The sequence below is a fragment of the Bos javanicus genome, chromosome 12 (genome assembly GCF_032452875.1).
Source record: "Bos javanicus breed banteng chromosome 12, ARS-OSU_banteng_1.0, whole genome shotgun sequence".
NCBI classification, from domain to species: Eukaryota; Metazoa; Chordata; class Mammalia; order Artiodactyla; family Bovidae; genus Bos; species Bos javanicus.
In genome coordinates, this window is record NC_083879.1 from 72,486,736 (window position 1) to 72,509,648 (window position 22,913).

The 22,913-nt window shown below is 41.3% G+C and overlaps 1 protein-coding gene across 1 annotated transcript in view; it reads right to left on the minus strand.

Annotated features, from left to right (window-relative positions):
- LOC133258053 (ATP-binding cassette sub-family C member 4-like) overlaps window positions 1–22,913 on the minus strand; it is a 170,082-nt gene that overhangs the window by 144,090 nt on the left and 3,079 nt on the right. The window contains 3 exon segments of the mRNA XM_061434392.1: window positions 4,096–4,320; window positions 18,128–18,248; window positions 18,797–18,907. Coding sequence (XP_061290376.1) covers window positions 4,096–4,320; window positions 18,128–18,248; window positions 18,797–18,907 — 457 coding nt within the window.

Genomic DNA, 22,913 nt, shown 5'->3' on the forward strand with positions numbered 1-22,913 from the left:
ATTAATTCTGTGGGCGATGTCATTTTAACACTTTTGGTTTAGCTTCTTCATTCTAAAGAGTATGGAATCTACATTCTGAAGAGTATGAAAGGGAATCTTCATTCCCTTTCATTCTGAAATGAGTGTAATGCTCAAACACTATTCCTGTGAGGAACCTCTGTTTTTAATGCCAGTCTTCTGAATTTAAAAAACACAGCCTGTGTTTCACAGTCCCTTTATTTGGCAAAAAAAAAAAAAAAAAACAAACCTCTGAAAAATGCCCTAGAAAGCTGAGGAACCTGAACAGACATCATGAGTTGCTTCAACAAACCATCAAGTGGAGGCTCTGATGCAAACAAAATGTCATGGTTCATAAAAACTTCTTGTTTAGTCCTTGAGTTAAATAGAAAACTCAGCAATCAAGTGTGAATGTAAAACAGTATAGCTGTGATGGAAGAGAGTATAGCAGTTCCTCAAAAAAGTAAACATAAAATCAGCATCTAGCACAGCAAGACCACTTTTGTGGATGTACTCAAGAGAACTGAACACACTAACTTGATCTTTTTGCACTCGTGTGTGCAAATGTTCACAATAGCCAAAGGTGGAAATAATCCAAAAATCCACTGACAGATGAATGGATACAAACAATGTTGTATAGACCTATAATGGAATATTGCCATTTGATTGCCTTTGCTCAGTCATGTCCAACTCTTTGCAACCTCATGGACTGTCACCTACCAGGCTCCTGTGTCCATGAGATTTTCCAGGCAATAGTACAGAAGTGGGTTGCTATTTCCTTCTCCAATAATGGAATATTATTCAGCCTTAAAAAGAAATTAAATTCTGGCACTGGCTTCAACACAGATGAACCTTGAAGACGTTGTGCTACATGACATAAGTTAGACACAAAATGACAAACATTGTGTGATTCTACTTATATACAGCACCTAAAGTAGTCAGATTCAGAGAGAGAAGAAGTAGCATGGTGATGGATGAGGGGAGGGAAGTTCTGAACAATGTGAAAGTATTTGATGTGAATAAACAGTGTACTTAAAAAGAGTTAACATAGTAAATGTTATATTGTATATATTTGCCACAATTTAAAAAGTCAATGATAAAAAGTAATTTTACCAAAGCTGTGGAAATGTGAATAAACAAGTCATTTTACATAGGATACCTCCTGAAAGATCATTCCAAGTTCAGCTGAAAAGAACACTAAAATGCTGAATGGGGCATTTTAGGAAGCTGCAGATGTGCAGCCTTAGAGAGCTCCTGGAGATGTGCCCCAGCCATAAACCAATGGTGCAGACAAATTACAACTATGAGCTTAGTAGCCATCCCATTTCTAACACCCAATGTGACTTCTTCCCAGGACCAGGGATTAGAAGTAGAATAAGAGCCACAAATGTTCAGAGCTGCTCTGTAGCACCAGATTTGCCCCTAGGAATCAGCCCACCTGTAACCTTCAAAAAAGAAGTGTCCTATTTCTGCACCTCAGCAGGATTATGGATGCAAGGCTGGTCTAGTGCTAAGTCACTTCAGTCATGTCCGACTCTTTGCAACCCTGTGGACTGTAGCCCGCCAGGCTCCTCTGTTGGTGGGACTCTCCAGGCAAGAATACTGGAGTGAGCTGCCATTTCCTTCTCCAGGGGATCTTCCTGACCCAGGAATTGAACCCAGGTCTCCTTCATTGCAAGCAGATTCTTTAACATCTGATGCCCTAGATGCAAGGCTAGGCACAAGGAAATTTGTCTTTCCCACATTTCTTGAATTTCAGATTAAGTCTATGGTTTTACCTCTAAAATTCCTGACTTCATAGAGGGACAGTTCTTTCAGGCATAATCAAGCCAGAAAATGAACACCTTTGGGAGAAATTTACATTCATACAAGCATACGTGCCAGGTCAGATCAGATTTCCCAAAGGTGATGTTCCAAAGTGTTAGCTGGAAAGAAATAAAACAGGTGGACTATGGCTCGACTATACAGCAAAGAGTAAGCTTTGACTGAACCATCACCTCACACCTAACTTAAGGCTTTCACAGTATAGTTCTGGTGAATTTCATGCATATTCATGGGAGCTAAGCATGATCTAGGAAGACAAACATCATTTGTGGGGAAATCTAAGTATTTGTCTGCCAAATGGTGGACTGCAAAAGAGAATAAGGCTTCCCTGGTGGCTCAGTGGTTAAAAATCTACCTCTCCTAGAGAAGGAAATGGCAATGCACTCTTATATTCTTGCCTGGGAAAGTCCATGGACAGAGGAGCCTGGCAGGCTACAGTTCATGGGGTCACAGAGCACAACTTAGCAACTGAGCAAGCACGCATGTACACACAATGATGATGGAGGACAAGGAAGACCCCTGACTAGAGTGAACAGGCACCCCTGCCATTTCCGCATCACCCAAGAGGAAACCTGCTCACGTGCAATAGCCAAACACAGACTGTGAGATGTCAGGGCCCTGGATTCACACAGCCCTGACATTAATAAGACTCTGCTCAAGGAAAGATGAGAAGACACCTTACATTTTGCAAAGAAAAGCATTCCTAAGAAACAGAATGTCTAGAGAAGTAGCAAGCAGGTAAAAGAAGCAATAATTTTGATTTAAATTGTTTGGTTTAGTTTTCAATAAGGATTTTTTAAATAAAAATTATATATATTTAAGGTGCACAACATGATGTTTTGTTAAAAATACACATTGGGAAATGATTTCTATTAAAACCAATTAACATATTCATCATCTCATGTAGTTATCATTTTGTGTATGTGAGATGAGCTCACTAAGACCCACTTTCTCAGCAACTTTCAAGTATACAATACAGTTAAGTAAGGATTTGAAAAAAAGCAAACAACCCAGAGCAACAAGATACACAGGATCAAGTTTATATGGAGTCTTTAGCTCCTGACATAGTGTATCTGTGGCAATTTCTTTGTAAAGACACCTGAAATCCTTACTCTCTTTATATTAGCTAAGACCAGAATAAACTATGAAATAATTCTATGGCATTTCTCAATATGAAATCACTGAACACATCAAATCAGGTCTTATTAAAACTGCTATAATGCATGCTAAAGACAAAAAGGAAATATTTAATTATGAAAATAATTTGAATGAACTGCCACAAATTCTCTCCAAAATTGCCAAGGACAATGGAAAATTTCAAGTTTTATCCCAAATATCCAACTATTTTTTTTATTAATTAATTTCATTTTATTTTTAAACTTTACATAATTGTATTAGTTTTGCCAAATATCAAAATCAATATTTTTTAATACCATTAAAACAATCATAATTATAGAATATAGTGAGTGAGTCTGTATATGCATAGATTTTATTTATATTTTTCTTTAGTTAACACAATTTTACTGAATATGAGTAAATGGGCCATATAAAAATATAATCATTCCCTTTCTCAAACACATTCTGTTCTCCTATATTTAATTTTATAAATTAAATCTCCTAGATTTAATCCAATCACTGAAGTTCACTTTCAAATACAACTTTGATATAAATGAAGGTTTTAATGAACAACAACAACAACAAAATTTCCATCAATACTACTTTGGCATGAAAACATTGAAAATCAATGTGATATTTTTGGTACATATTTTAAAATTAGATTTTGTTACAAATTTAGTAGATATTGTGTAACAGCCTATGACTAAAAGCCATCAAAGGCAGTCTTGACCTGATCTCAATAGAAAATTTTTTATTATATATTTGTAAAGTTTGCTTAAAGGACAACAAACTTGGCTTGATGCAATTAAGCTTCTCTGTTTCTCTTCAGTCACTCAGTCATGTCCAACTCTCTGCTGCCCTATGGACTGTAGCCTGCCAGGCTCCAGGGAATTCTCCCAGCAAGAATATCGAAGTGGAAAAAAAAAAGAATATCGAAGTGGGTTGCCATTTCCTTCTGCACGGGATCTTCAAGACCCAGGGATTGAACCTGTGTCTCCTGCATTGGCAGGCAGATTCTTTAACACTGAACCATCATCTGGAAGCCCTAGCAAAGTATAAATGATCCCAGTTACAAAATTTTTAATTTACAAACAACTTTCCCAAAATATTTCTGATGCTCCAGGGGAGGTATACACCGTGGTACCGAGCGACACTCACCTTGCGGTAGATCATATGGCACACCGCTACTCTCAGCCTCATCCCCACGCGCTGCAGGTGGTAGAAGCACAAGTGGTGCAGAACAGCCCACACCAGCACGCAGGCGCTCAGTCCTGCCGCGTAGCCATAGGCTTCGTGCAAAGCGGCCGAATCAGTGGGATCGTAGGTTTCAACATAACTAACCATTTTCCCCAAAAATATGGGTTGAACTACTCTGGTACCTTCCTGAAAGAAAAGAAAAAAAAAACTTTAATTAGAAATGTCAGTTTTTCTTTACACAAGATTTACTTTTACCATTAGCATGCTAAAAATACATTTTGACAAAAGGCTACATTCATGGCTAATTTAAAAGAAAAAAATGCAGATTCACTATCTACTATAAGACAAATAGACAACAGTTTTAACCTTAAGACAAAATTTAACATTCAAAAATAGTAAAGCTTTAGTATCATGCTCAGTAAATACCACAACCAGGCTCAATACCAACTGAGCCTTAAGATGAATAAGGAAAAAGCTGGCAGAAGAAGAGTAAGAAATCTGCTTCCATATGAAGAAGCCTGCTGGCAGCTTGCCCCTGTCCCCTGTATTCTTAATGTCCCAGCCCAATAGAAAGTCAACCTGGTTCACATATGGGAGACATGCTTTTATTACCTTCTTTGTGAATCTTTATGAACTGAGACATTGGCACAAACACATCCACTCTTTTCCATCCCAAACTCTACATGTCTGTAGGTCAAGGGAATGGAAACCAGCTTCAGTTGGAATACCACAAAGAAACCAGGCTTGGCAGCTCTACAGGCTCACAGCTCCCGAGAGCACTGCCTCAATATGTCTCTACCCTCTAGAAGTTGGAATGTTCCTTGGAGTGAAAAATTAAATATGGTGGAGGTCAAGCTAAAAAACCATGTCTTCCATGGTTCTCCACCCACCATTCACTGAAGTTGGTGGTTTGGAATAAATGTTCCCAATCCTCTCTTCCCCAAGTCTAAACCAATTGACTCACAGTGCACTGAGGCTTCCACTCTGAGTAAGACTTAGGGAAAGCAAGCTTCTTTCCCAAAGAAAAAGGCAAAGAAAAAGCAACACCTACCCACCCTGCCAAACAGCCACTTCGCCCCACAATTCACTCCCTCCCTCTAGTCACTCCTTGACTCTTTCTCCCCAGGTCCCCTTCTTTCTCCACCATCAAAGAAAACCAAACACTCAATGAATCCAAGTCACCAAAAGTAAACACCTTGACCCTCAACATCATTTCCTCCACAGACTTCTCAAAAGACAAAATTCCAAAATTTTGGAAGTCTTTCAGGAACAGGGCTTTTCCTTTTCTGGCAATCCCACCTTACTAACACGGACAGGGGAAGCTTGGCTTACCTGACAGGTTTGCTTTGATAGCTCTCTTCTGTCTGTCTGAAGCTGAGGAACCCACACACAAGAGGAGGGAAGGAGAATCCATAACACCAAACACCAAAAATACTAAGCATTTCCTGCTCAGCCAACCAGTGCCTGATCAGAATATTTATCAAAAGATGTCCCCATCCCTCATAAGGGGGTCTCATTAAACCTTAACATTCCTGTCTTGTTCTACACAAATGGACACACACACATTCACAGGCTGCACCAACTGCCTCTCCCTCCATGAAGTCATGGAAATTTTCATCTACTATAGAGGATAAAGGGGAGAAGGCAATGGCACCCCACTCCAGTACTGTTGCCTGGAAAATCCCATGGATGGAGGAGCCTGGTAGGCTACAGTCCATAGGGTCGCTAAAAGTTGGACACGACTGAGCGACTTCACTTTCACTTTCCACTTTCATGCATTAGAGAAGGAATGGCAACCCACTCCAGTGTTCTTGCCTGGAGAATCCTATGGACGGAGAAGCCTGGTAGGCTGCAGTCCATGGGGTCGCACAGAGTCGGACATGACTGAATCGACTTAGCAGCAGCAGCATAGAGGATAAAGGGAACACTATTTAGTTGAAGAAGTATAACTAAGATTATCAGACTGGAGTAAAATGGTCAGTTCTGATACATTTCCACCGTGTCCTATCACCCATCCCAAGAGGCATAGAGAGCTCATGGAACAGTCCCTCATAAAATGGATTGTCAAACACTCTGTTTATAGAGTTTCCTGAGACGGAAATGTGGAGGCTCACACAGAGAAGCAAGAACATCAAACTGTACACACAGGCAGTCCCAGCCCAGGTATGGCCAAGGGCAGTCTATTGCTGCAGCCACAAAACACCAGAATCCCAGCAGTAATATCTGCCATCCCAAACTTTCCTAAAACTTATGATTCTCTTTGGGAATCACTGTTGCCTGTTACTTAGGTCTCCATTTGAGCTAACATCCTTGTGATTACAGGAGAAATAAAAGTAATGTCATTCACCAAACACAGTATGGATAAATGCAACAAATCCTGCAATAAAGAGTGTAAATAAAGGCAGATCACTACTGTCTAAGCATATCTGGAGTTTTTTGCTGAGAAACAATATTTAATAACCCAGTTGAGAGACTTCCCTGGTGGTCCTTTAGCTAAGACTCCACACTCCCAACATAGGGGACCTTGGTTTGATCCCTGGTCAAGGAACTAGATCCCACATGTAGAAACTAAGACCTGGCACAGCCAAAAATAAAAATAAAAAACAGTTGGAGAAATAGCCTCATTAAGGTATAATGCCACTTCATGGCTCATATCTTCCACTCATCTATGAATTCTTTTTATTCTTGATAATGATTATTATTTAATTGGGATAGAAAATTTCTTATCTTTCAAAAAGATAGCAAAGGACTTCAAACATGAACTGTTACTGATGCAATTTGGGGGGAGAGTCATTTATTATTTTGGGACTTTCTCCAGTGGCTCAATGGTAAGGAATCCATCTCAACACAGGAGTCACAGGAAATGCAGGTTGAATACCTGAGTTGAGAAGATCCTCTGGAGGAGGAAGTGGCAACCCACTCCAGGATTCTTGCCAGGATAACCCTATGGACAGAGAAGCCTGGCGGGTTACATTCCCTGGGGTCACAAAGAGTCAGACACAACTGAGTGACTGAGCACACACACACAACTTTGCCTCCAGCAAGGAGCTGTCACGGCAATTCAGAGAAGTGATGAAAAGTATAACATACAAGGAATTTCCATTCTGGCATAAATTGCAACTATGGAAAACAGAAAATTGATATTATGCTCCACATGAAAACTAACAGGAAGTAAAAAACAATTTTCCAGTAATGTCTCTCAAACAGAAAAAATAGAAACAAAATAGGCAAAATAGTGAATAGCACAAAATTGTGAAAACAAAACCCCAAGTACATATAGAGAGTAAGAATACACATATTAAATATGATTCTTCAAAGCTTCGAGAACACACAGGACAGAAGTTACTGAAGTCATCAAAGGTAGACTGAGTAGATCTGTCCCCTCCACACACAAAGAAAGGTTAGATGAACAGTCATTTAATAGGACAGCTGGCAGGAACATTTATAATCTGAGTATTTCAATTTCTGACGTTTGGTAAAACTGGCTGAGGCAAACCAGGCAAAAGATTTTCCAGCTACCAGAAGATTAACTCCTGCATATGCTCAATGCTCTAGTCCAAATATTAACTCCAAATGAAACAGTGGTGTGAATCCCAAGGGTAGACTGAATTTCAGAAGACTCTGCTTGCCTTGGAGAGTCTCTCAGAGAGGCAAGGAGTGGCTGTGGCTCACCCTGGGGACACAGACACTGGTGGCAGCCATTCCTGGGAGCTGCCCCCACCACGTGTACACTGGTGTGGGCAGACACCACCAAGGAAATCTCTCATCTCTACACTCCCGATCCTTACCTTCAACTAAAAAGAAATAAAACAACTGAGAAAATATTCATTATCAACCTTGAAGCTAACCATACTGAAATTTTCTTGATCAGCAGGAAAAAAGTCAAACACTGCCCCCTTAAACCCTTCCTCTTTGACATATCAATGATCACATGTATATTCTTTCCACAAACCAATTGAGAATATAGTTCTTATTCTTTCACAAGAATTCTTCAGAACTCTGAAATCATAAAGGATCTTTAAAAGAGAAGAATTTAATACCACAACATTCATTATTCAGGATTCTCTGAGAGTCTGAATTTCTGAGGCAGACTTTTTATTTTGGCCACACCATGTGGCATGCAGAATCTTAGTTCCCTGACCAGGGATCAAGAACCCTCACATCTGCACTGGGGGCATGAAGTCTTAACCACTGGACTGCCAGAGAAACTTGTGGTAGCCATTTCTTGACAGAGGCCTTGGTATTCAGCCTCCTGAAAGCACCAGATATTGGGCCCCACCTTTTGCTTCTTAGAATAACTTCTTGCAGGGTTCGGTTAGAAACTAGAACTTCTGCAGTGGATAGAATTCCTTCTCTAAGTTAATGTACTTGAAACATTTCTCACCCAATTTCCCCATATCTCATTCATGGAAATAAAAACACAAAAATAGAAACAAGCTAACAAAGAAAAACACTTGAGTGAAATATATAAGCAGAAACGAGTGAGCTTGTAGGGAAAAACTGAACAGGCAATTAATCTTTAGAACTGGGGGAGTTCTAAAGTGAGGTTGAGAAAAATCCAGAGATAAGGAGGAAAAGCAGTGAATCTGGGAAATCATATCCACCATCACTCTAGATATCCTAGCCTTCACTCATCTTTAACACAGTGGTCTTCATCCTGACTGCACCTTAGCATCACCTGGGTGGGGATAAGGGCACTCTCATGCCCAAGGCCCAGCCTCCAGAAACTGGTTTAGGTTCAACTGATTAGTGATGAAGCCTGATTAGTGAAGATTCCTCTCCCTGGAAGATTCTGGATGCAGAAACTAACCCCATGTAAGCATCTGCTAAACTCCATTCTTGCACTGTCTTGGCATCTGAGTCTGGAATGGCTACAGACCTGATCTGAAGGAATTACAATTATCACAGAGTTTTAATCAGAGTTCCATGGCACATGTCATGCTTCCAGAAAAATCCTTATAAACCAAGTCCAGAGATTACAGTATTGAAATTGAAAATTTTCATTCTGCACAGTAGGAAAAATTAAATTTCAGATAAAACTATATTTAAAAAACATTAATAAACAGATGAGTCAAAATTAGCCTGGAAAGTTATCCCTAAAAGGAGAAGGAGAATTAGAATAGAGCTAACAAGGATATCAGCCTTCTTTAAAAGTAGCCTTGTCTTGATTTTGGAATCATGAAAGCATTATACAGAATTATAATTATAAAAGAACTAATTTTTTGAAAAGCAATTCCTAAAATTTCAGAGTAAATTTAAATAAAACTACCTATATATCTACCCATCCTGTTGGTTCAAAGAGCCATACAAAAAAGAACTATCAAAAGTGGTTTTAAACAAAACAATTTGAAAACACATTCTCTGCATCATACACCCACATGAAGACAATATGAACTGCAAAAAGATAAATCTTATAATGTTTTCAGAAATCACATTATAAGAAAAAACAAATGAATAATTATGTTGATATCAATGAGAATTGGGCTTAGACTTGGGACAAAGAGAATGGATGATGGGAGAAAAGAGACATAGATGTAAGCACAATAAGATGAAGTAAAAACACTAGTGTCCTGCATCTGACTTGGATTGGAAACACCCATGTAAACATATTTGTTTACCTTAAAAAATGTATTCTACTTTGTCTAATGAAAAAAAAGCCAAGAAACAATAACCAAGAGCAATAAGCTCCTCTAGCACCCAGACTATAGTCTTTAAATACCATTTCACACTAAAAGAAGACAGGGCTGCTTGGAGAACCAGGGCTGAGCAAATGCTGTACAAAATGAACTAGAAATATCATGTCATATCAGAAAGCAAAAAACAAAGCAAAAGACAAGAAAAAAAAAGAAAAACTAGCCAAGAATTCTAGAATATGTGCAAAAGACTCAGGACCCAACCTGAATATACTCCCACTGCTCAAATATGGCCAAAGGTTGGCACAAGCATAACAAATGAAATGGACTGAAGCTGATCAGAAATGCTTAAATCCATGAGCTCAAACCGACATTCACAAAACCAAACCAAGCAAATAGCAATAAAAACTCACTATCCCCTCTCCTCACTAGAGGAGAACCACTTCATCATCTTGAAAACAGGTTTTAAAAACTGAAAAAATTATTTTCCCCTACTGTCCCAATAAATACCATAGTTCAGTATTAACCAAAGAGCTTAAAACATCTTCATTTTGCAACTCTTAATAAATTAAGGGACCTTGAGCAAGGATCATGAATAGCTCCAACATCACACACACACACAAGATGTTATGTACCTTATAACGGATATATACAACCCTACCTCCTACATAGACAAGGGGGTGAAGAAAATCCAAATGAGCTACATCAAACTTCTAGACCTAAACACCAACCTAAGGTGCCAGAGGAACATGTGAATTGACACAGGGGGAGATCCGATCAGCCAAATCCAGGCTGTGGGAATATCTACAGGACAAACAACCTAGAGACATGGGGTGGGGGGGGAACAGAAAAGCAATTGTATAACCTATGTCAGCCAAGTGTACCTTATTTAATACTGCTTCCAACAGAAAAGGGGAAAAAGACAACTGTGAGCATTGGCTAGATACTAATGATATTAAAGTTAATATTTATGAATAATAATAAAAATGTTTATGCTAAATATGTTTAATGGGGGAGATTCCATATCTTTTAAAGATACATACTAAAATATTTATGGATAAAAATGATATGATGTCTTGAAACTGCTTTAAAATAATCTTGGGAAGTGAGGGTGAGTTTCAGATGAATCAAGACTGCTCACTATGGCAATTATTGAAGCTGACTTAGGGTGACGTAGAGGCTTATTTCCCTTTACCCTTCTGAGTTCTTAGCTGAGGATCTCTGTAAGAAATGACAGAATAGCAGGACAAAATCAAACAGAAGTTTATTAACATGTATATTTCTGATACACATGCGAAATATCAAGAACTGAGTAACTCCCTGAGATGGCCCAAGCCATCACCTTAAATACCATCCCCAGCTAAAGACAAAAGAAAAGGTGATGGGGCACCTATGAGAGGTTAATAGGAAAAGCAGCTTAAACTACACTAGGGTTGGGTTTGCTATGCAGATTTCATTCTTCCTGAAGACTGTCCTTCAACAGGATTCTGCTGTGATTTAGAGCCATCCTTCTTTTTCTGGTACAGAGAGGGAGACACCTTTACAAATGGAGATTTCCTTTATCAGAGTAAATGTCCCTCAGAAGAATAACTTCTACTCTGTCTTCAGAGTTTCTCCTGTGTCTATTTCTGAAAAACACAACCAACTCACAACAATTTTTCTGCCAGAATGCCCTATTCTGGAGTGACACATTGTGTTACCTTTCATTCTGTTTTTGCATTTTTGAAATGTTCTTAAAAATCTACAGGAAATTCAAAACAAAACAAAACAAAACAACAACAACCAAAAAACCACTATAGAAAGCAGTTGACAGAGGGGCCAGAGCTAGAAAAGCAGCTCCTCTTGGCTCTGAGCCTCGGTGGAGGCTGTGGAAGGAGAGGACAGAACACAGAGAACATGGGTCTAGCAGTCAGAGCACAGTGCCTCAGAGACCAGGTCGGCCACCTGCCAGTCACAGGACCCCAAGCCCACCGTGTGCCCTCTTCGGCCCCCAGGTCTTTATCTGTGAAAATATCTTGCCTTGCCTGCCTCGGAGGAACCCTGGGATAGCTAAATGAGATAGGACAGCTCAGAGAGCTCTGAAATCACCATAAAAACAAGGGTTTTTCATCACTTTTATTATTAGAAGTCCTGGTAAGAGATTTACTCTATTTTTATGGCAGAGCCTGGTTTCCAAAGGGCTTGGAGAACTCATTGTTGCTCACAGGTGGTCACAGTGGAATAAGAACTCTTGAGAAAAGCCATGTATAAAGCCAAATTTTCTAGACTGCAATTAAAGTTTCACTTCTAAGCAGATTGCTAAAATTTTTAATCATTATGAATGCAATCTTTTAAAAAGAGTCTCCTACCTCCCTGACTACACAAAGAAAATGGACTGAGGAGGGTGCAGGAAACAAGTGAAATAGGTGAGGGAACTTAAGAGGTACAAACTCCAAATTATAAAATAAGTAAAAGGGGATCAGGGGCAAAAAAGTAAATATATAAAAGTTTAAAAAATAAATTAATCATAGGATTATAATATACAACATAAGAAATATATTCAATAATATTGGAATAACTTTGCATAGTAACTAAACTTATCATGTACCATATAAAATATTAAAATAATGTATACCAGAAACTAATATAACAGTGTAAGCCAATCATACTTCAATTTAAAAAATTCTTTTAACTTTACATTAAAAACTTACATATGCTTAGAAAAAGAAAAGAAGGTGGATATAAAACCCTAATTTATAACTCAAGGTCATCACTGTGGGTATTACCAACACCTAATGGCTAATGCGATGCTCTCAGGAACCAGCAGGGAGCACACAGCAGGTCTGCTCTGCAGGTTCCTGTCCACTCTGCTCAAGGCCCCCTCCTCCTCTCCCTTGCTGTGTGGTCCTCAGTGGTTGCTCTCAGCCCGCAGTATCTCTGCCACCAGCAGCCACTCCTCACCCTCCTGGACTGGGCAAAGTGAGGGACACATGGAAGAAAGGGTTGGGGAATAAATGCAAAGTCCACTCAGCTCTCAGGGAACCAGCCATGAGTCGAGGCACAAAGCCCACTGTGGGATGCAGAGGATTCTGTTTACTTCCTGCCCATTAGCTGAGCTCCAAAGTGAACATTTACACACACACATGCTTCCCACAGCCTCCACCTGGACCAGAGACCATCAGCAAAAGTGGCTTCAAACAAAGGCCAAGTGTCCAGACAAGGCTGGGCCACATCTAAGGGTCCTAGGAAGAGGACATAACTCCCAGCTACTCCTCCCCTCTCAGGAGACTGGTAAACCCACTCCAGGTCTCTGAGGTCACCCCACTTACACACCAGCAATGGAAACCTCACCTCTCAGAGAGAAGCCCTGATGACCTGGGGAAGTGGTCTCTGTGTCTCTGGCCCAGGCAGAAACTTCAGGCTCCTCTTCTCCACCCTGAGAGCCCTAGGTATGCGGAAACCTGTGTCCTCCCCACCTGCAGTCCCCATGGAGGTTCACACAGGGGCCAGGGTGCTGGGAACTCTCTGCCTGTTCTGTTCTAATTAGCATTGACCTGCAAGGGCTCCCCAGCCTGGTACCTGTTTCTCCAAGTGGTAGAGATACTCCACAGTTCTCATAGGACAGAGGTTTTCATATTTCAGAATCCTAAGAGCCTCACCCTGGACTGGTGTCACCCCACTTTTTCCCACTGGTGCTGCCAGGAGTACCTGGGAGGCCCTGCTTGTGCTGTGGGTGGAAAGAGCACACTGCTTGGGATCATGGATGATCCACGGGGCTTTCTGTGCACTGGAGGAATTGAAAGAGGGCTGAAGATCTAAAAGGAAACATGTTTGTGTTTTAGAAAATCCTGGGATGAGTTTAGATGTTTCATTATCAAAAATATAAAGACCAACAAGCAGTACAGATAGATCACAACATGGAAATTTGCTTCATAAAATCAATTTAAATAACTAGTACTGCTACTGCTACTAGTAATAGTAGTACTACCACACAGATGAGCCCCTACATTCAAGGTCCTCTACTCCCCACTTCTCTGCCATGACCACCCAACAACCAATCTCCTAAAAGAGGGCCCCGGGCTCTACCAGCTGCCCCTTATGCAGCCCCAGGCCTGGCCTTCCTGGATCCCCAGCAGGAAGTATTACTGAGTCTGGAAAACTTTGAAGTCAACACTCCCAGCACCACAGTGGGGCAGATTCCCTCTCAGGAAGAACCCCAGATCCTGTGGCCTCTCCCTCTATGTCTGCTTCTCCCATGAACTGCCACAGCCAAGACCCAGGACTCATATTAGGATGGAATCCATTCGAGGCTTAGCAACTGCACCTAAGGAGCCGACAGCCCAGGACAGCAAGAAAACCCACATGGGCTATGCTTTGAGACCCACTTGCCTTCAAGCCTCTTTATCATCTGGTACCAAAGAGAAACTAGAGAACCAGGGACAGCAGAGAAAGATCTGCTACAGGATATGATCCAATATTAAACCAGAGGCCACTCATCCAACCAGGTACCTGGCATTAGTCACAAGTACACACCAAGGCCCCAGGGTTTCCAGACAAGCAGAATTCATGAGAACTCACCCAGGACAGAAACCTGCATGGAGGGTACATGAGTTCTCCACAATTCATGGTGAAGCTGGAGCTCCTCCCCACGGGGGGCTCTGGCCTGGCTGACCTGGCCCATGGGGAGGGGGCAGCCCAGGGAAGGGAGTGATCTTGGGAGCTCTGGCAGCTCCAGCCCAGACACAGGACCCCAGGTTCTGTTCCACAGGAAGGGGATGATCTTTTCCTAGGAAAGCATTTATCATATGTGACCTGAGAAAGTCAACAATTATGCTGAGCAACTCTCAACTGTCTTATGTTATTCTGGGTTCCAGTCCAAATTTGAGTGAATAATAGTCGCTAGTCGTGTTTGACTCCTTGCAACCCCATGGACTGGACACTGCCACGCTCCTCTGTTCGTGGAATTCTTCAGGAAAGAATACTGGAGTGAGTTGCCATTTTCTTCTCCAGGGTATCTTCCTGATGCAGGGATCAAACAAGGGTCTCCTGCACTGCAGGCAGATTCTTCTGAGCACCAGGAAGTTCAGTTCAGTTCAGTTATTCAGTCGTGTCTGAGTCTCCATGACCCCATGGACTGCACCATTCTTGGCCTCCCTTTCCATCACCAACTCCCGGAGTTTATTCAAACTAATGTCCATTGAGTTGGTAATGCCATACAGCCATCTCGTTTGCTGTCATCTCCATCTCCTCCCACCTTCAATCTTTCCCAGCATCAGGGTCTTTTCCAATGACTCAGTTCTTAGAATCAGGTACACAAAGTATTGGAGTTTCAGCTTTAGCATCAGCCAATGAATATTCAGGACTGATTTCCTTTAGGGTGGACTGGTTGCATCTCCTTGCAGTCCAAAGGACTCTCAAGAGTCTTCTTCAACACCACAGTTCAAAAGTATCAATTCTTTGGCGCTCAGCTTTCTTGATAGTCCAACTCTCACATCAATACGTGACTACTGGAAAAACAATAGCTTTGACTAGATGGACCTTTGTTGCCAAAGTAATGTCTCTGCTTTTTGATATGCTGTCTAGGTTGGTCATAACTTTTCTTCCAAGGAGCAAGCATCTTTTAATTTCATGGCTGAAGTCACCATCAGCAGTGATTTTGGTTCATGTACTATCGAAGCATGTCTTGGAGAATTTTGAGCATTACTTTACTAGCGTGTGAGATGACTGCAATTGTGTGGCAGTTTGAGCATTCATTACCCTTGCCTCTCTTTGGGATTGGAATGAAAACTGACCTTTTCCAGTCCTGTGGCCACTGCTGAGTTTTCCAAATTTGTTAGCATATTGAGTGCAGCACTTTCACAGCATCATCTTTCAGGATTTGAAATAGCTCAACTGGAATTCCACCACCTCCACTAGATTTGTTCTTAGTGATGCTTCCTAAGGCCCACTTGACTTCACCTTCCAGCATGTCTGGCTCTAGGCATGTGATCACACCTTTGTGATTATCTGGGTCATAAAGATCTATTTTGTATAGTTCCTCTATGTATGCTTGCAACCTCCTCTTAACATCTGCTTCTGTTAGATCTATACAATTTCTGTCCTTTATTGTGCCCATCTTTTTATGAAATGTTTCACTGGTATCTCTGATTTTCTTGATGAGATCTCTAGTCTTTCTCATTCTATTGCTTTCATCTCTTTCTTTGCATTGATCATTGAAGAACGCTTTCTTATCTTTCCTTGCTATTCTTTGGAACTCTGCATTCAAATGGGTGTATCTTTCCTTTTCTCCTTTGCCTTTAGCTTCTCTTCTCTTCACAGCTATTTGTAAAGCCTCCTCAGACAACCATTTTGCCTTCTTACATTTCTTTTTCTTGAGGATGGTCTTGGTCCCTGCCTCTTGTACAGTGTCACAAACCCCGGTCCATAATTCCTCAGGCACTCTGTCTATCAGATCTAATCCCTTGAATCTATTTCTCATGTCTACTGTATAATCTTAAGGGATTTGATTTAAGTCATACCTGAATGGTTTAGTGGTTTTCCCTACTTTCTTCAATTTAAGTCTGAATTTGGTAATAAGGAGTTCATGATCTGAGCCACAGTCAGCTCCTGGTCTTCTTTTGCTGATGGTATACAGCTTCTCCATTTTTGGTGGCAGAGAATATAATCAATCTGATTTCATATGGACTATCTGGTGATGTCCATGTGTAGAGTCTTCTCTTGTGTTGTTGGAAGAGGGTGTTTGCTATGACCAGTGCGTTTTCTTGGCAAAACTCTATTAGCCTTTGCCCTGCTTCATTCTGTATTCCAAGGCCAAATTTTCCTGTTACCCCAGGAATCTCTTGACTTCCTACTTTTGCATTCCAGTTCCCTATAATGAAAAGGATATCTTTTTTGAGTGTTAGTTCTAGAAGGTCTTGTAGGTCTTCATAGAACCATTCAACTTCAGCTTCTTCAGCATTACCGTTTGGGGCATAGGCTTGGATTACTGTGATATTCAATGGTTTGCATTGGAAACGAACAGAGATTGCTCTGTTGTTATTGAGATTGCACCCAAGTACTGCATTTTGGACTCTTTTGTTGACTATGATGGCTACTCCTTTTCTTCTAAGGGATTCCTGCCCGCAGTAGTAGATATAATGGTCATCTGAGTTAAATTCACCCATTCCAGTTCATTTTAGTTTGCTGATTCCTAAAATGTCGATGTTCACTCTTGCCATCTCCTGTTTGACCACTTCCAATTTGCCTTGATTCATGGACCTAACATTCCAAGTTCCTATGCAATATTGCTCTTTATAGCATCGGACTTTACTTTCATCACCAGTCACATCCACAACTGGGTATTGTTTTTGCTTTGGCTCAATCTCTTCATTATTTCTGGAGTTATTTCTCCACTGATCTCCAGTAGCATATTGGGCACCTACCGACCCGAGGAGTTCATCTTTCAGTATCCTATCTTTTTGCCTTTTCATACTGTTCATGGGTCTCTCAAAGCAAGAATACTGAAGTGGCTTGCCATTCCCTTCTCCAGTGGACCACATTTTGTCAGAACTCTCGTCCAGGGAAGCCTACTATTAGGAGACATTTCTAAGTATAAAGACAATTCAACTTAAAAAGTATCCTCAGTACATGTTTCACTTTGTCTTACAATCTATAGATAATACATTAGAATATGTAATGAATCCATACAACTTTTCCAAAGGAATACCCAAGACAGAAGTAGCAATAAAGTTATAAATGACAGTCATCAATCAGATGAAATAATTTAGATGAAGCTTGTCTCTCTCAAAGAGATGGGGACTGGTAAAATGGTAAGGAATGAAATACAATGTGCTTTTAACTTTGTATGAAAAATAATGTTCAGTTCCATGTTGTTGAACATAGGTCTGTTGTTGCCACATAAATCCTCTACTTCAAATTACTGTCTGAACGCTTTATTAAAACTCTGCTTCTGGCCTTTGTTTTGGAATCTGTTACCATCTGTTGCCATCTCTTGATCGCTGTTCTCTGAAGTTTACTTCCTCCAAACCACAGGACACATATTCCCTGAGGTTGTAAGATCTTCTTTTGGTCAAGGGTCACTCAACATTTATATTGAGCACCAAAAACATCCTAACATGGCATAAAATATCTTTCCAGTGCTGCTCTCCTTCCATTACACCATGTTTTAATCACTTAAAAGAAAAATAGTAATCTCCAGAGGTCAAGTCCTTTAAGAATCTGTCTATTCTAAAGATAAATACAACTGCTGATCTACATTATGATTCCTAGATGAGATTTACCCTTAGATCTTAAACCACTGTCCTCGCCCCGCCTCAGTCCATCCATCTCAGGACTGACACAGGTACACTGAAACGCAAAGCACTGTATGGAAAAGCTTTTACCTCAAGAAATGTTAACATTCCCAAAACTAAGTAGGATTTTCCGTAACACTTTACAATTGCTTTCATTAAAGAAGGCTTCTGCTCATCCTTCTGGGCTCTCAACACTTCTTGATCCCAGTACCTGTGAAGAAAGACAAAGCACAATAAGGAACAGACCTGCCATAGGAAAACAGGGGAGGGATAGAGCAGAGGACAAGCCTTCACTACAGGGCGCTCCGTGGCTGCCCATAGATGCTGGCTAACTGCTCACAGGGCTCCCGAAAGATGAGCAGCGCAGACACTGAAGCACCAGGAAAAGCACCAGACCAGGTCTTCAGAGAAAAGTCCCAGATTCTAGAAACAAATTCCTGCTAAGCTTTGTTGAACTCACAGGTCATGAGCAGCTCAGAAGGGCAGACACTGTCTTCCAGGCACCCCACCTCTGGAGACAGAGCTTGGCCTCCAGGGCCATGGCTGTGGGCTCCCTCCACATCCATTCACACAGGGAACACAGGCTCCGCCAGCCTCCAAAGTGAGCTAAGCCTGGGGTCAGCATGAAGGGCTGAGGCTTCAGTGTCAGGGAAGGAGGCTCAAAGACCCAGGAGGGAGCAAAGGCCCCTCCCCACAAGCCTTTAGCCCCATAGAGAAATTTTCGCTCTTCTAACCATACTCCCTCCTGCCTGTGCTCACCCTTGCAGCTCTTCTCCAAGGAGCTGGGAGCGATCTTCTGGAAGCACTGGGTACATGTCATCTTCTTCTAATTTCCGTTTATGACTAATTTTAAATAAGGGGTTTAGCCACCTGTTAAACATTAAAAGGAGAGTGATATATATTCAAATTACATATCTTTAATTAGAATCCTATATTCATGGACATTGTTTAAAAAAAGTCTACATTTTAACTATACAAAGACGTAGGGAGAAAATTATACACATGCTTACAAACACATATATCAGGGTGTCAATAAGTCACTCTGACTTACACAGAATATAACTTAACTAAAATACCCTGTTTGTGGTCTACTGAACATACATTGTACATACTTTAATTATTAAGAAAAATACATTTAGAAGTCAAAATAATGTTACATTGGTTCAGGAGCACAGAATAGAGCTGAATGGCCATGGTGGATAAGGCTGTAGATACGTTCCTATATTACCAAGCACTTAAATTTTCTGACCTATATCAGACTCAAGGATTTTGCTGTTGTTTTTTAATGGCTAAGTCGTGTCTGACTGGTTTAGTGACCCCATGGACTGCGGCCCTCCAGACTCCTCTGTCCATGGGATTTCCCAGTCAAGGACACTGGAGTGGGTTGCCATTTCCTTCTCCAGGGGATCTTCTCGGCTCAGGGATCAAACCCGTGTCTCCTGCACTGGCAGGTGGATTCTTTACCACTGAGCCACCAGGGAAGCCCACCAGACTCAAGAATGCCTCAGTCACATTCACATAAGATGCAACCTTGTGGTCTCAAGACCTCCTTAGTTCAGCTAATAACACAAAGGAAATTTTACAGGGAATCATGTTACAATACACCACCCTGAGTCCAACCGGCTCTGGACCCTGACCTCCTTACAGCCCTGTCAGACTCCCCTCACATGAGCCTCTTTCTGACCCTGACCCTCTGAAGATGTCCTAACTTTCCAAATAAAATGAATACATTGATTTTTCTTATAGTCCTCTCCATAATTGAAGCAGAAATTGCTAGACAGTGTAAGACTTTTTTTAATTTCAATTTTTAATTCCTTTTTTAATTTCAATTTTTCTCTTCTCAAGTAAGCATCTCACTCTGTGCTCCAATTTCCAGGCATTCAGAGAAATCCCTTCCTGGTCTGGAAGGTCATAAAACATTCAGACCCAGGACAAGACAATTATTAACTGCTGTCCAGTTTATCAAGAGAAACCTCCAAGAATACCATTAGCACTTAAAGCATACATTTGGTCCCTAAATAATGGTCTGGGGTCTTGAGAAAGGGTCGAGGGCTGGCGTTGCAATGTCTAGAGAAACTGAGAAACTGGTGGATCCAAGAAAGCCATAAAATTGACAAACTGGACATTGTGACATTTACATTAATTGGTCAAAAATGATGTATATTGAAGTCATGAATCAACCCACAATGTATAGATCAATACTAGAAAAGATATAAAACTGCCATAATCCTTGCCTTTGGGGGGCCCTTCACCCCCTCTCAGAGTCTATGCAGAGGACTTTATATCCCTATCTTCTAAAATAAACTTTGCCTCTGTGTTTGCGAGTTTCCCAAAATTCAGTCTTAGGCTTCGTGAACAGAACTCTGGTTTCACATTTCATTACCACTTCCTGGCCAATTAATTTCTTTTCAAATGTAACACAAGACTTTCATAAGGGCTGAAATTTTACTGACTGTGGGGTCTGCCACCTTCAGCCTCAATCAGGGAATAAATATAGCCCCCATACTTTCAGGAAACTCCACTAACATCTGAGAACATAACCAAACTACCGTTCAGTCCCTTCATGCCCAGACTTCTGCCCAGGAACATCAAGATTACCCCCATTGCCACCCCACCCCAGCAAAGGAGTATGTGTTAGTCAAATCCCTATTTTCTTGGGACCCAACCAATATTTCCGATGAGCCCTCCACCTACAGACATGACCGACTCTAGATACTGACCATGCCCAAGGGCTCTGGGAACAAGATCATACCAAAACTGGGGGGGTCTGGTCTGTGGCAGCAGTATCCTGGATGGAAGGGCACCACCATTAGTCTAAACATGACATAAGAAAACCCAAACACAGTGTGCCCCTGAGGGTCCTCGAGGCCCCTGGGGCAAGGACCACCCACATTGGGCCATCAACTGTCTCCAAGAAAACTCTACTAGTGGATACTGGGATATAAGAGGTGCACACCCCAGTCCAGGTCACATCCAGATTTCAACTACAATCACCCCACCTCCCATCTAAATGGAGCCATTCATCTAGTCAGGAGGGAGCTGGACTGGACTGGTAATGGAAGGAGTTGTCGCCCCTGTAGCATCCTTGGTGAGCCTAGCAATGAGGAACAATTTATAAAGCCAAAGCTACTAAAAAAAACAAAAATAACAAAAAAGGGCCCAGGCCACTCGAACATTGGCCTGAGCAACTAAAGAACCCAGCTCTAACTTTAGAACGATGAAATTTTCACTGGGCCTCTGGTCCACATGACAACAACCACTGCATAGCTCCTGATTACCTTCTGGCTGATCAAGGAGGAGTTTGTGCCCTTGCAACTAGTTCCTGTTGTTTCTATGTTAACATGAGTGGTCAAGTAGAAGACGGTGTAATCTGACTGTTAGAGAAGGCTGCTTGCAGACAGAGAAGGACGAATATCATATGATATCGCTTATATGTGGAATGCAAGTAAAGGCTGCAAATGAAGTCTTTAAAAAATAGACTTAGAGTCACAGATGTAGGAAAAAAAAAAAGCTATGGTTACCAGAGGGTGACAGGAGGGACAAATTGGGACACTGGGATTAACATACACACACTATAATATATAAAACATATAACTAAGAAGGACCTACTGTATAGCACAGAGAACTCTATTCTATACTTTGTAATGGCCTACATAGGAAAAGAATTTAAAAAAGACTGTGTATATGTATAAGAGATTCACTTTGCTGTAGAGCAGAAACTAACACAACATTGTTAATCAACTATACTCCAATAAAAATTCAAAGAGAAAGTCGCTTGATCCAATACTCAGAATAAGAAGGGCCCTGACTGAACAAATCTGGGACAGTATCAAAAGGGTAATCTCAGCTTCCTGGGCTTCTGCCATTCTTAGGACCCCTTACAATTATTCTCCTCCTGCTTTTTGGTCTGTGTATCCCCAACTGCCTCATTAGTTTTATCTGGTCTTTATCTGGATGTGAGAATTGGGACTTTAGCCAGGTGACAATCATATTTATTTTAGCTACCCACTCCAGTATTCTTGCTTGGAGAATCCCATGGAGAGAAGAGCCTGGCAGGCTACAGTCCGTGGGGTCACGAAAAGTTGGATATGACTGAGTGACTAACTCTTTCACTTTCACTTCCTGTTTTTGTCTGAGTCTCAGGCTCAAATGAGGAAGTTACAGAGAAAAATAAAAACTGGTTAGAACTAGCTAGGCCCAAAATTGGAGAAGGAAATGGCAAACCACTGCAGTATTCTTGCCTGGGGATTTCCACAGACAGAGGACCTGCAGGGCTACATTCCACGGGATCGCAAAGAGTTGGACACGACTAAGCGACTAACTTTCACTTTCAGGTCCAAAAGGGTGAAAAATCTAACCTCCCCTAGACCCTGAGCCTCATTTATGCATTCGCTGTAATATATTAGTATGCTAAATGGCACACTCACCAGTGCCATGACAGCTGACCATGGTCATGACAACAACCCACACAAGGACTAAAAATGAACATTTCCTCAATTTTAGGTCCAAACCACACCCTTATTCTCAGATAAGTCATGAATATTCCTCCCTCTCTTGATTCAATTTCCTTGCTTTTCAGTTCAGTTCAGTTAATCGCTCAGTCGTGTCCGACTCTTTGTGACTCCATGAATCGCAGCACGCCAGGCATCCCTGTCCATCACCAACTCCTGGAGTTCACCCAGACTCACGTCCATTGAGTCAGCGATGCCATCCAGCCATCTCATCCTCTGTCGTGCCCTTCTCCTCCTGCCCCCAATCCCTCCCAGCATCAGAGTCTTTTCCAATGAGTCAACTCTTCACATGAGGTGGCCAAAGTACTGGAGTTTCAGCTTTAGCATCATTCCTTCCAAAGAAATCCCAGGTAAAATTCCAAGGT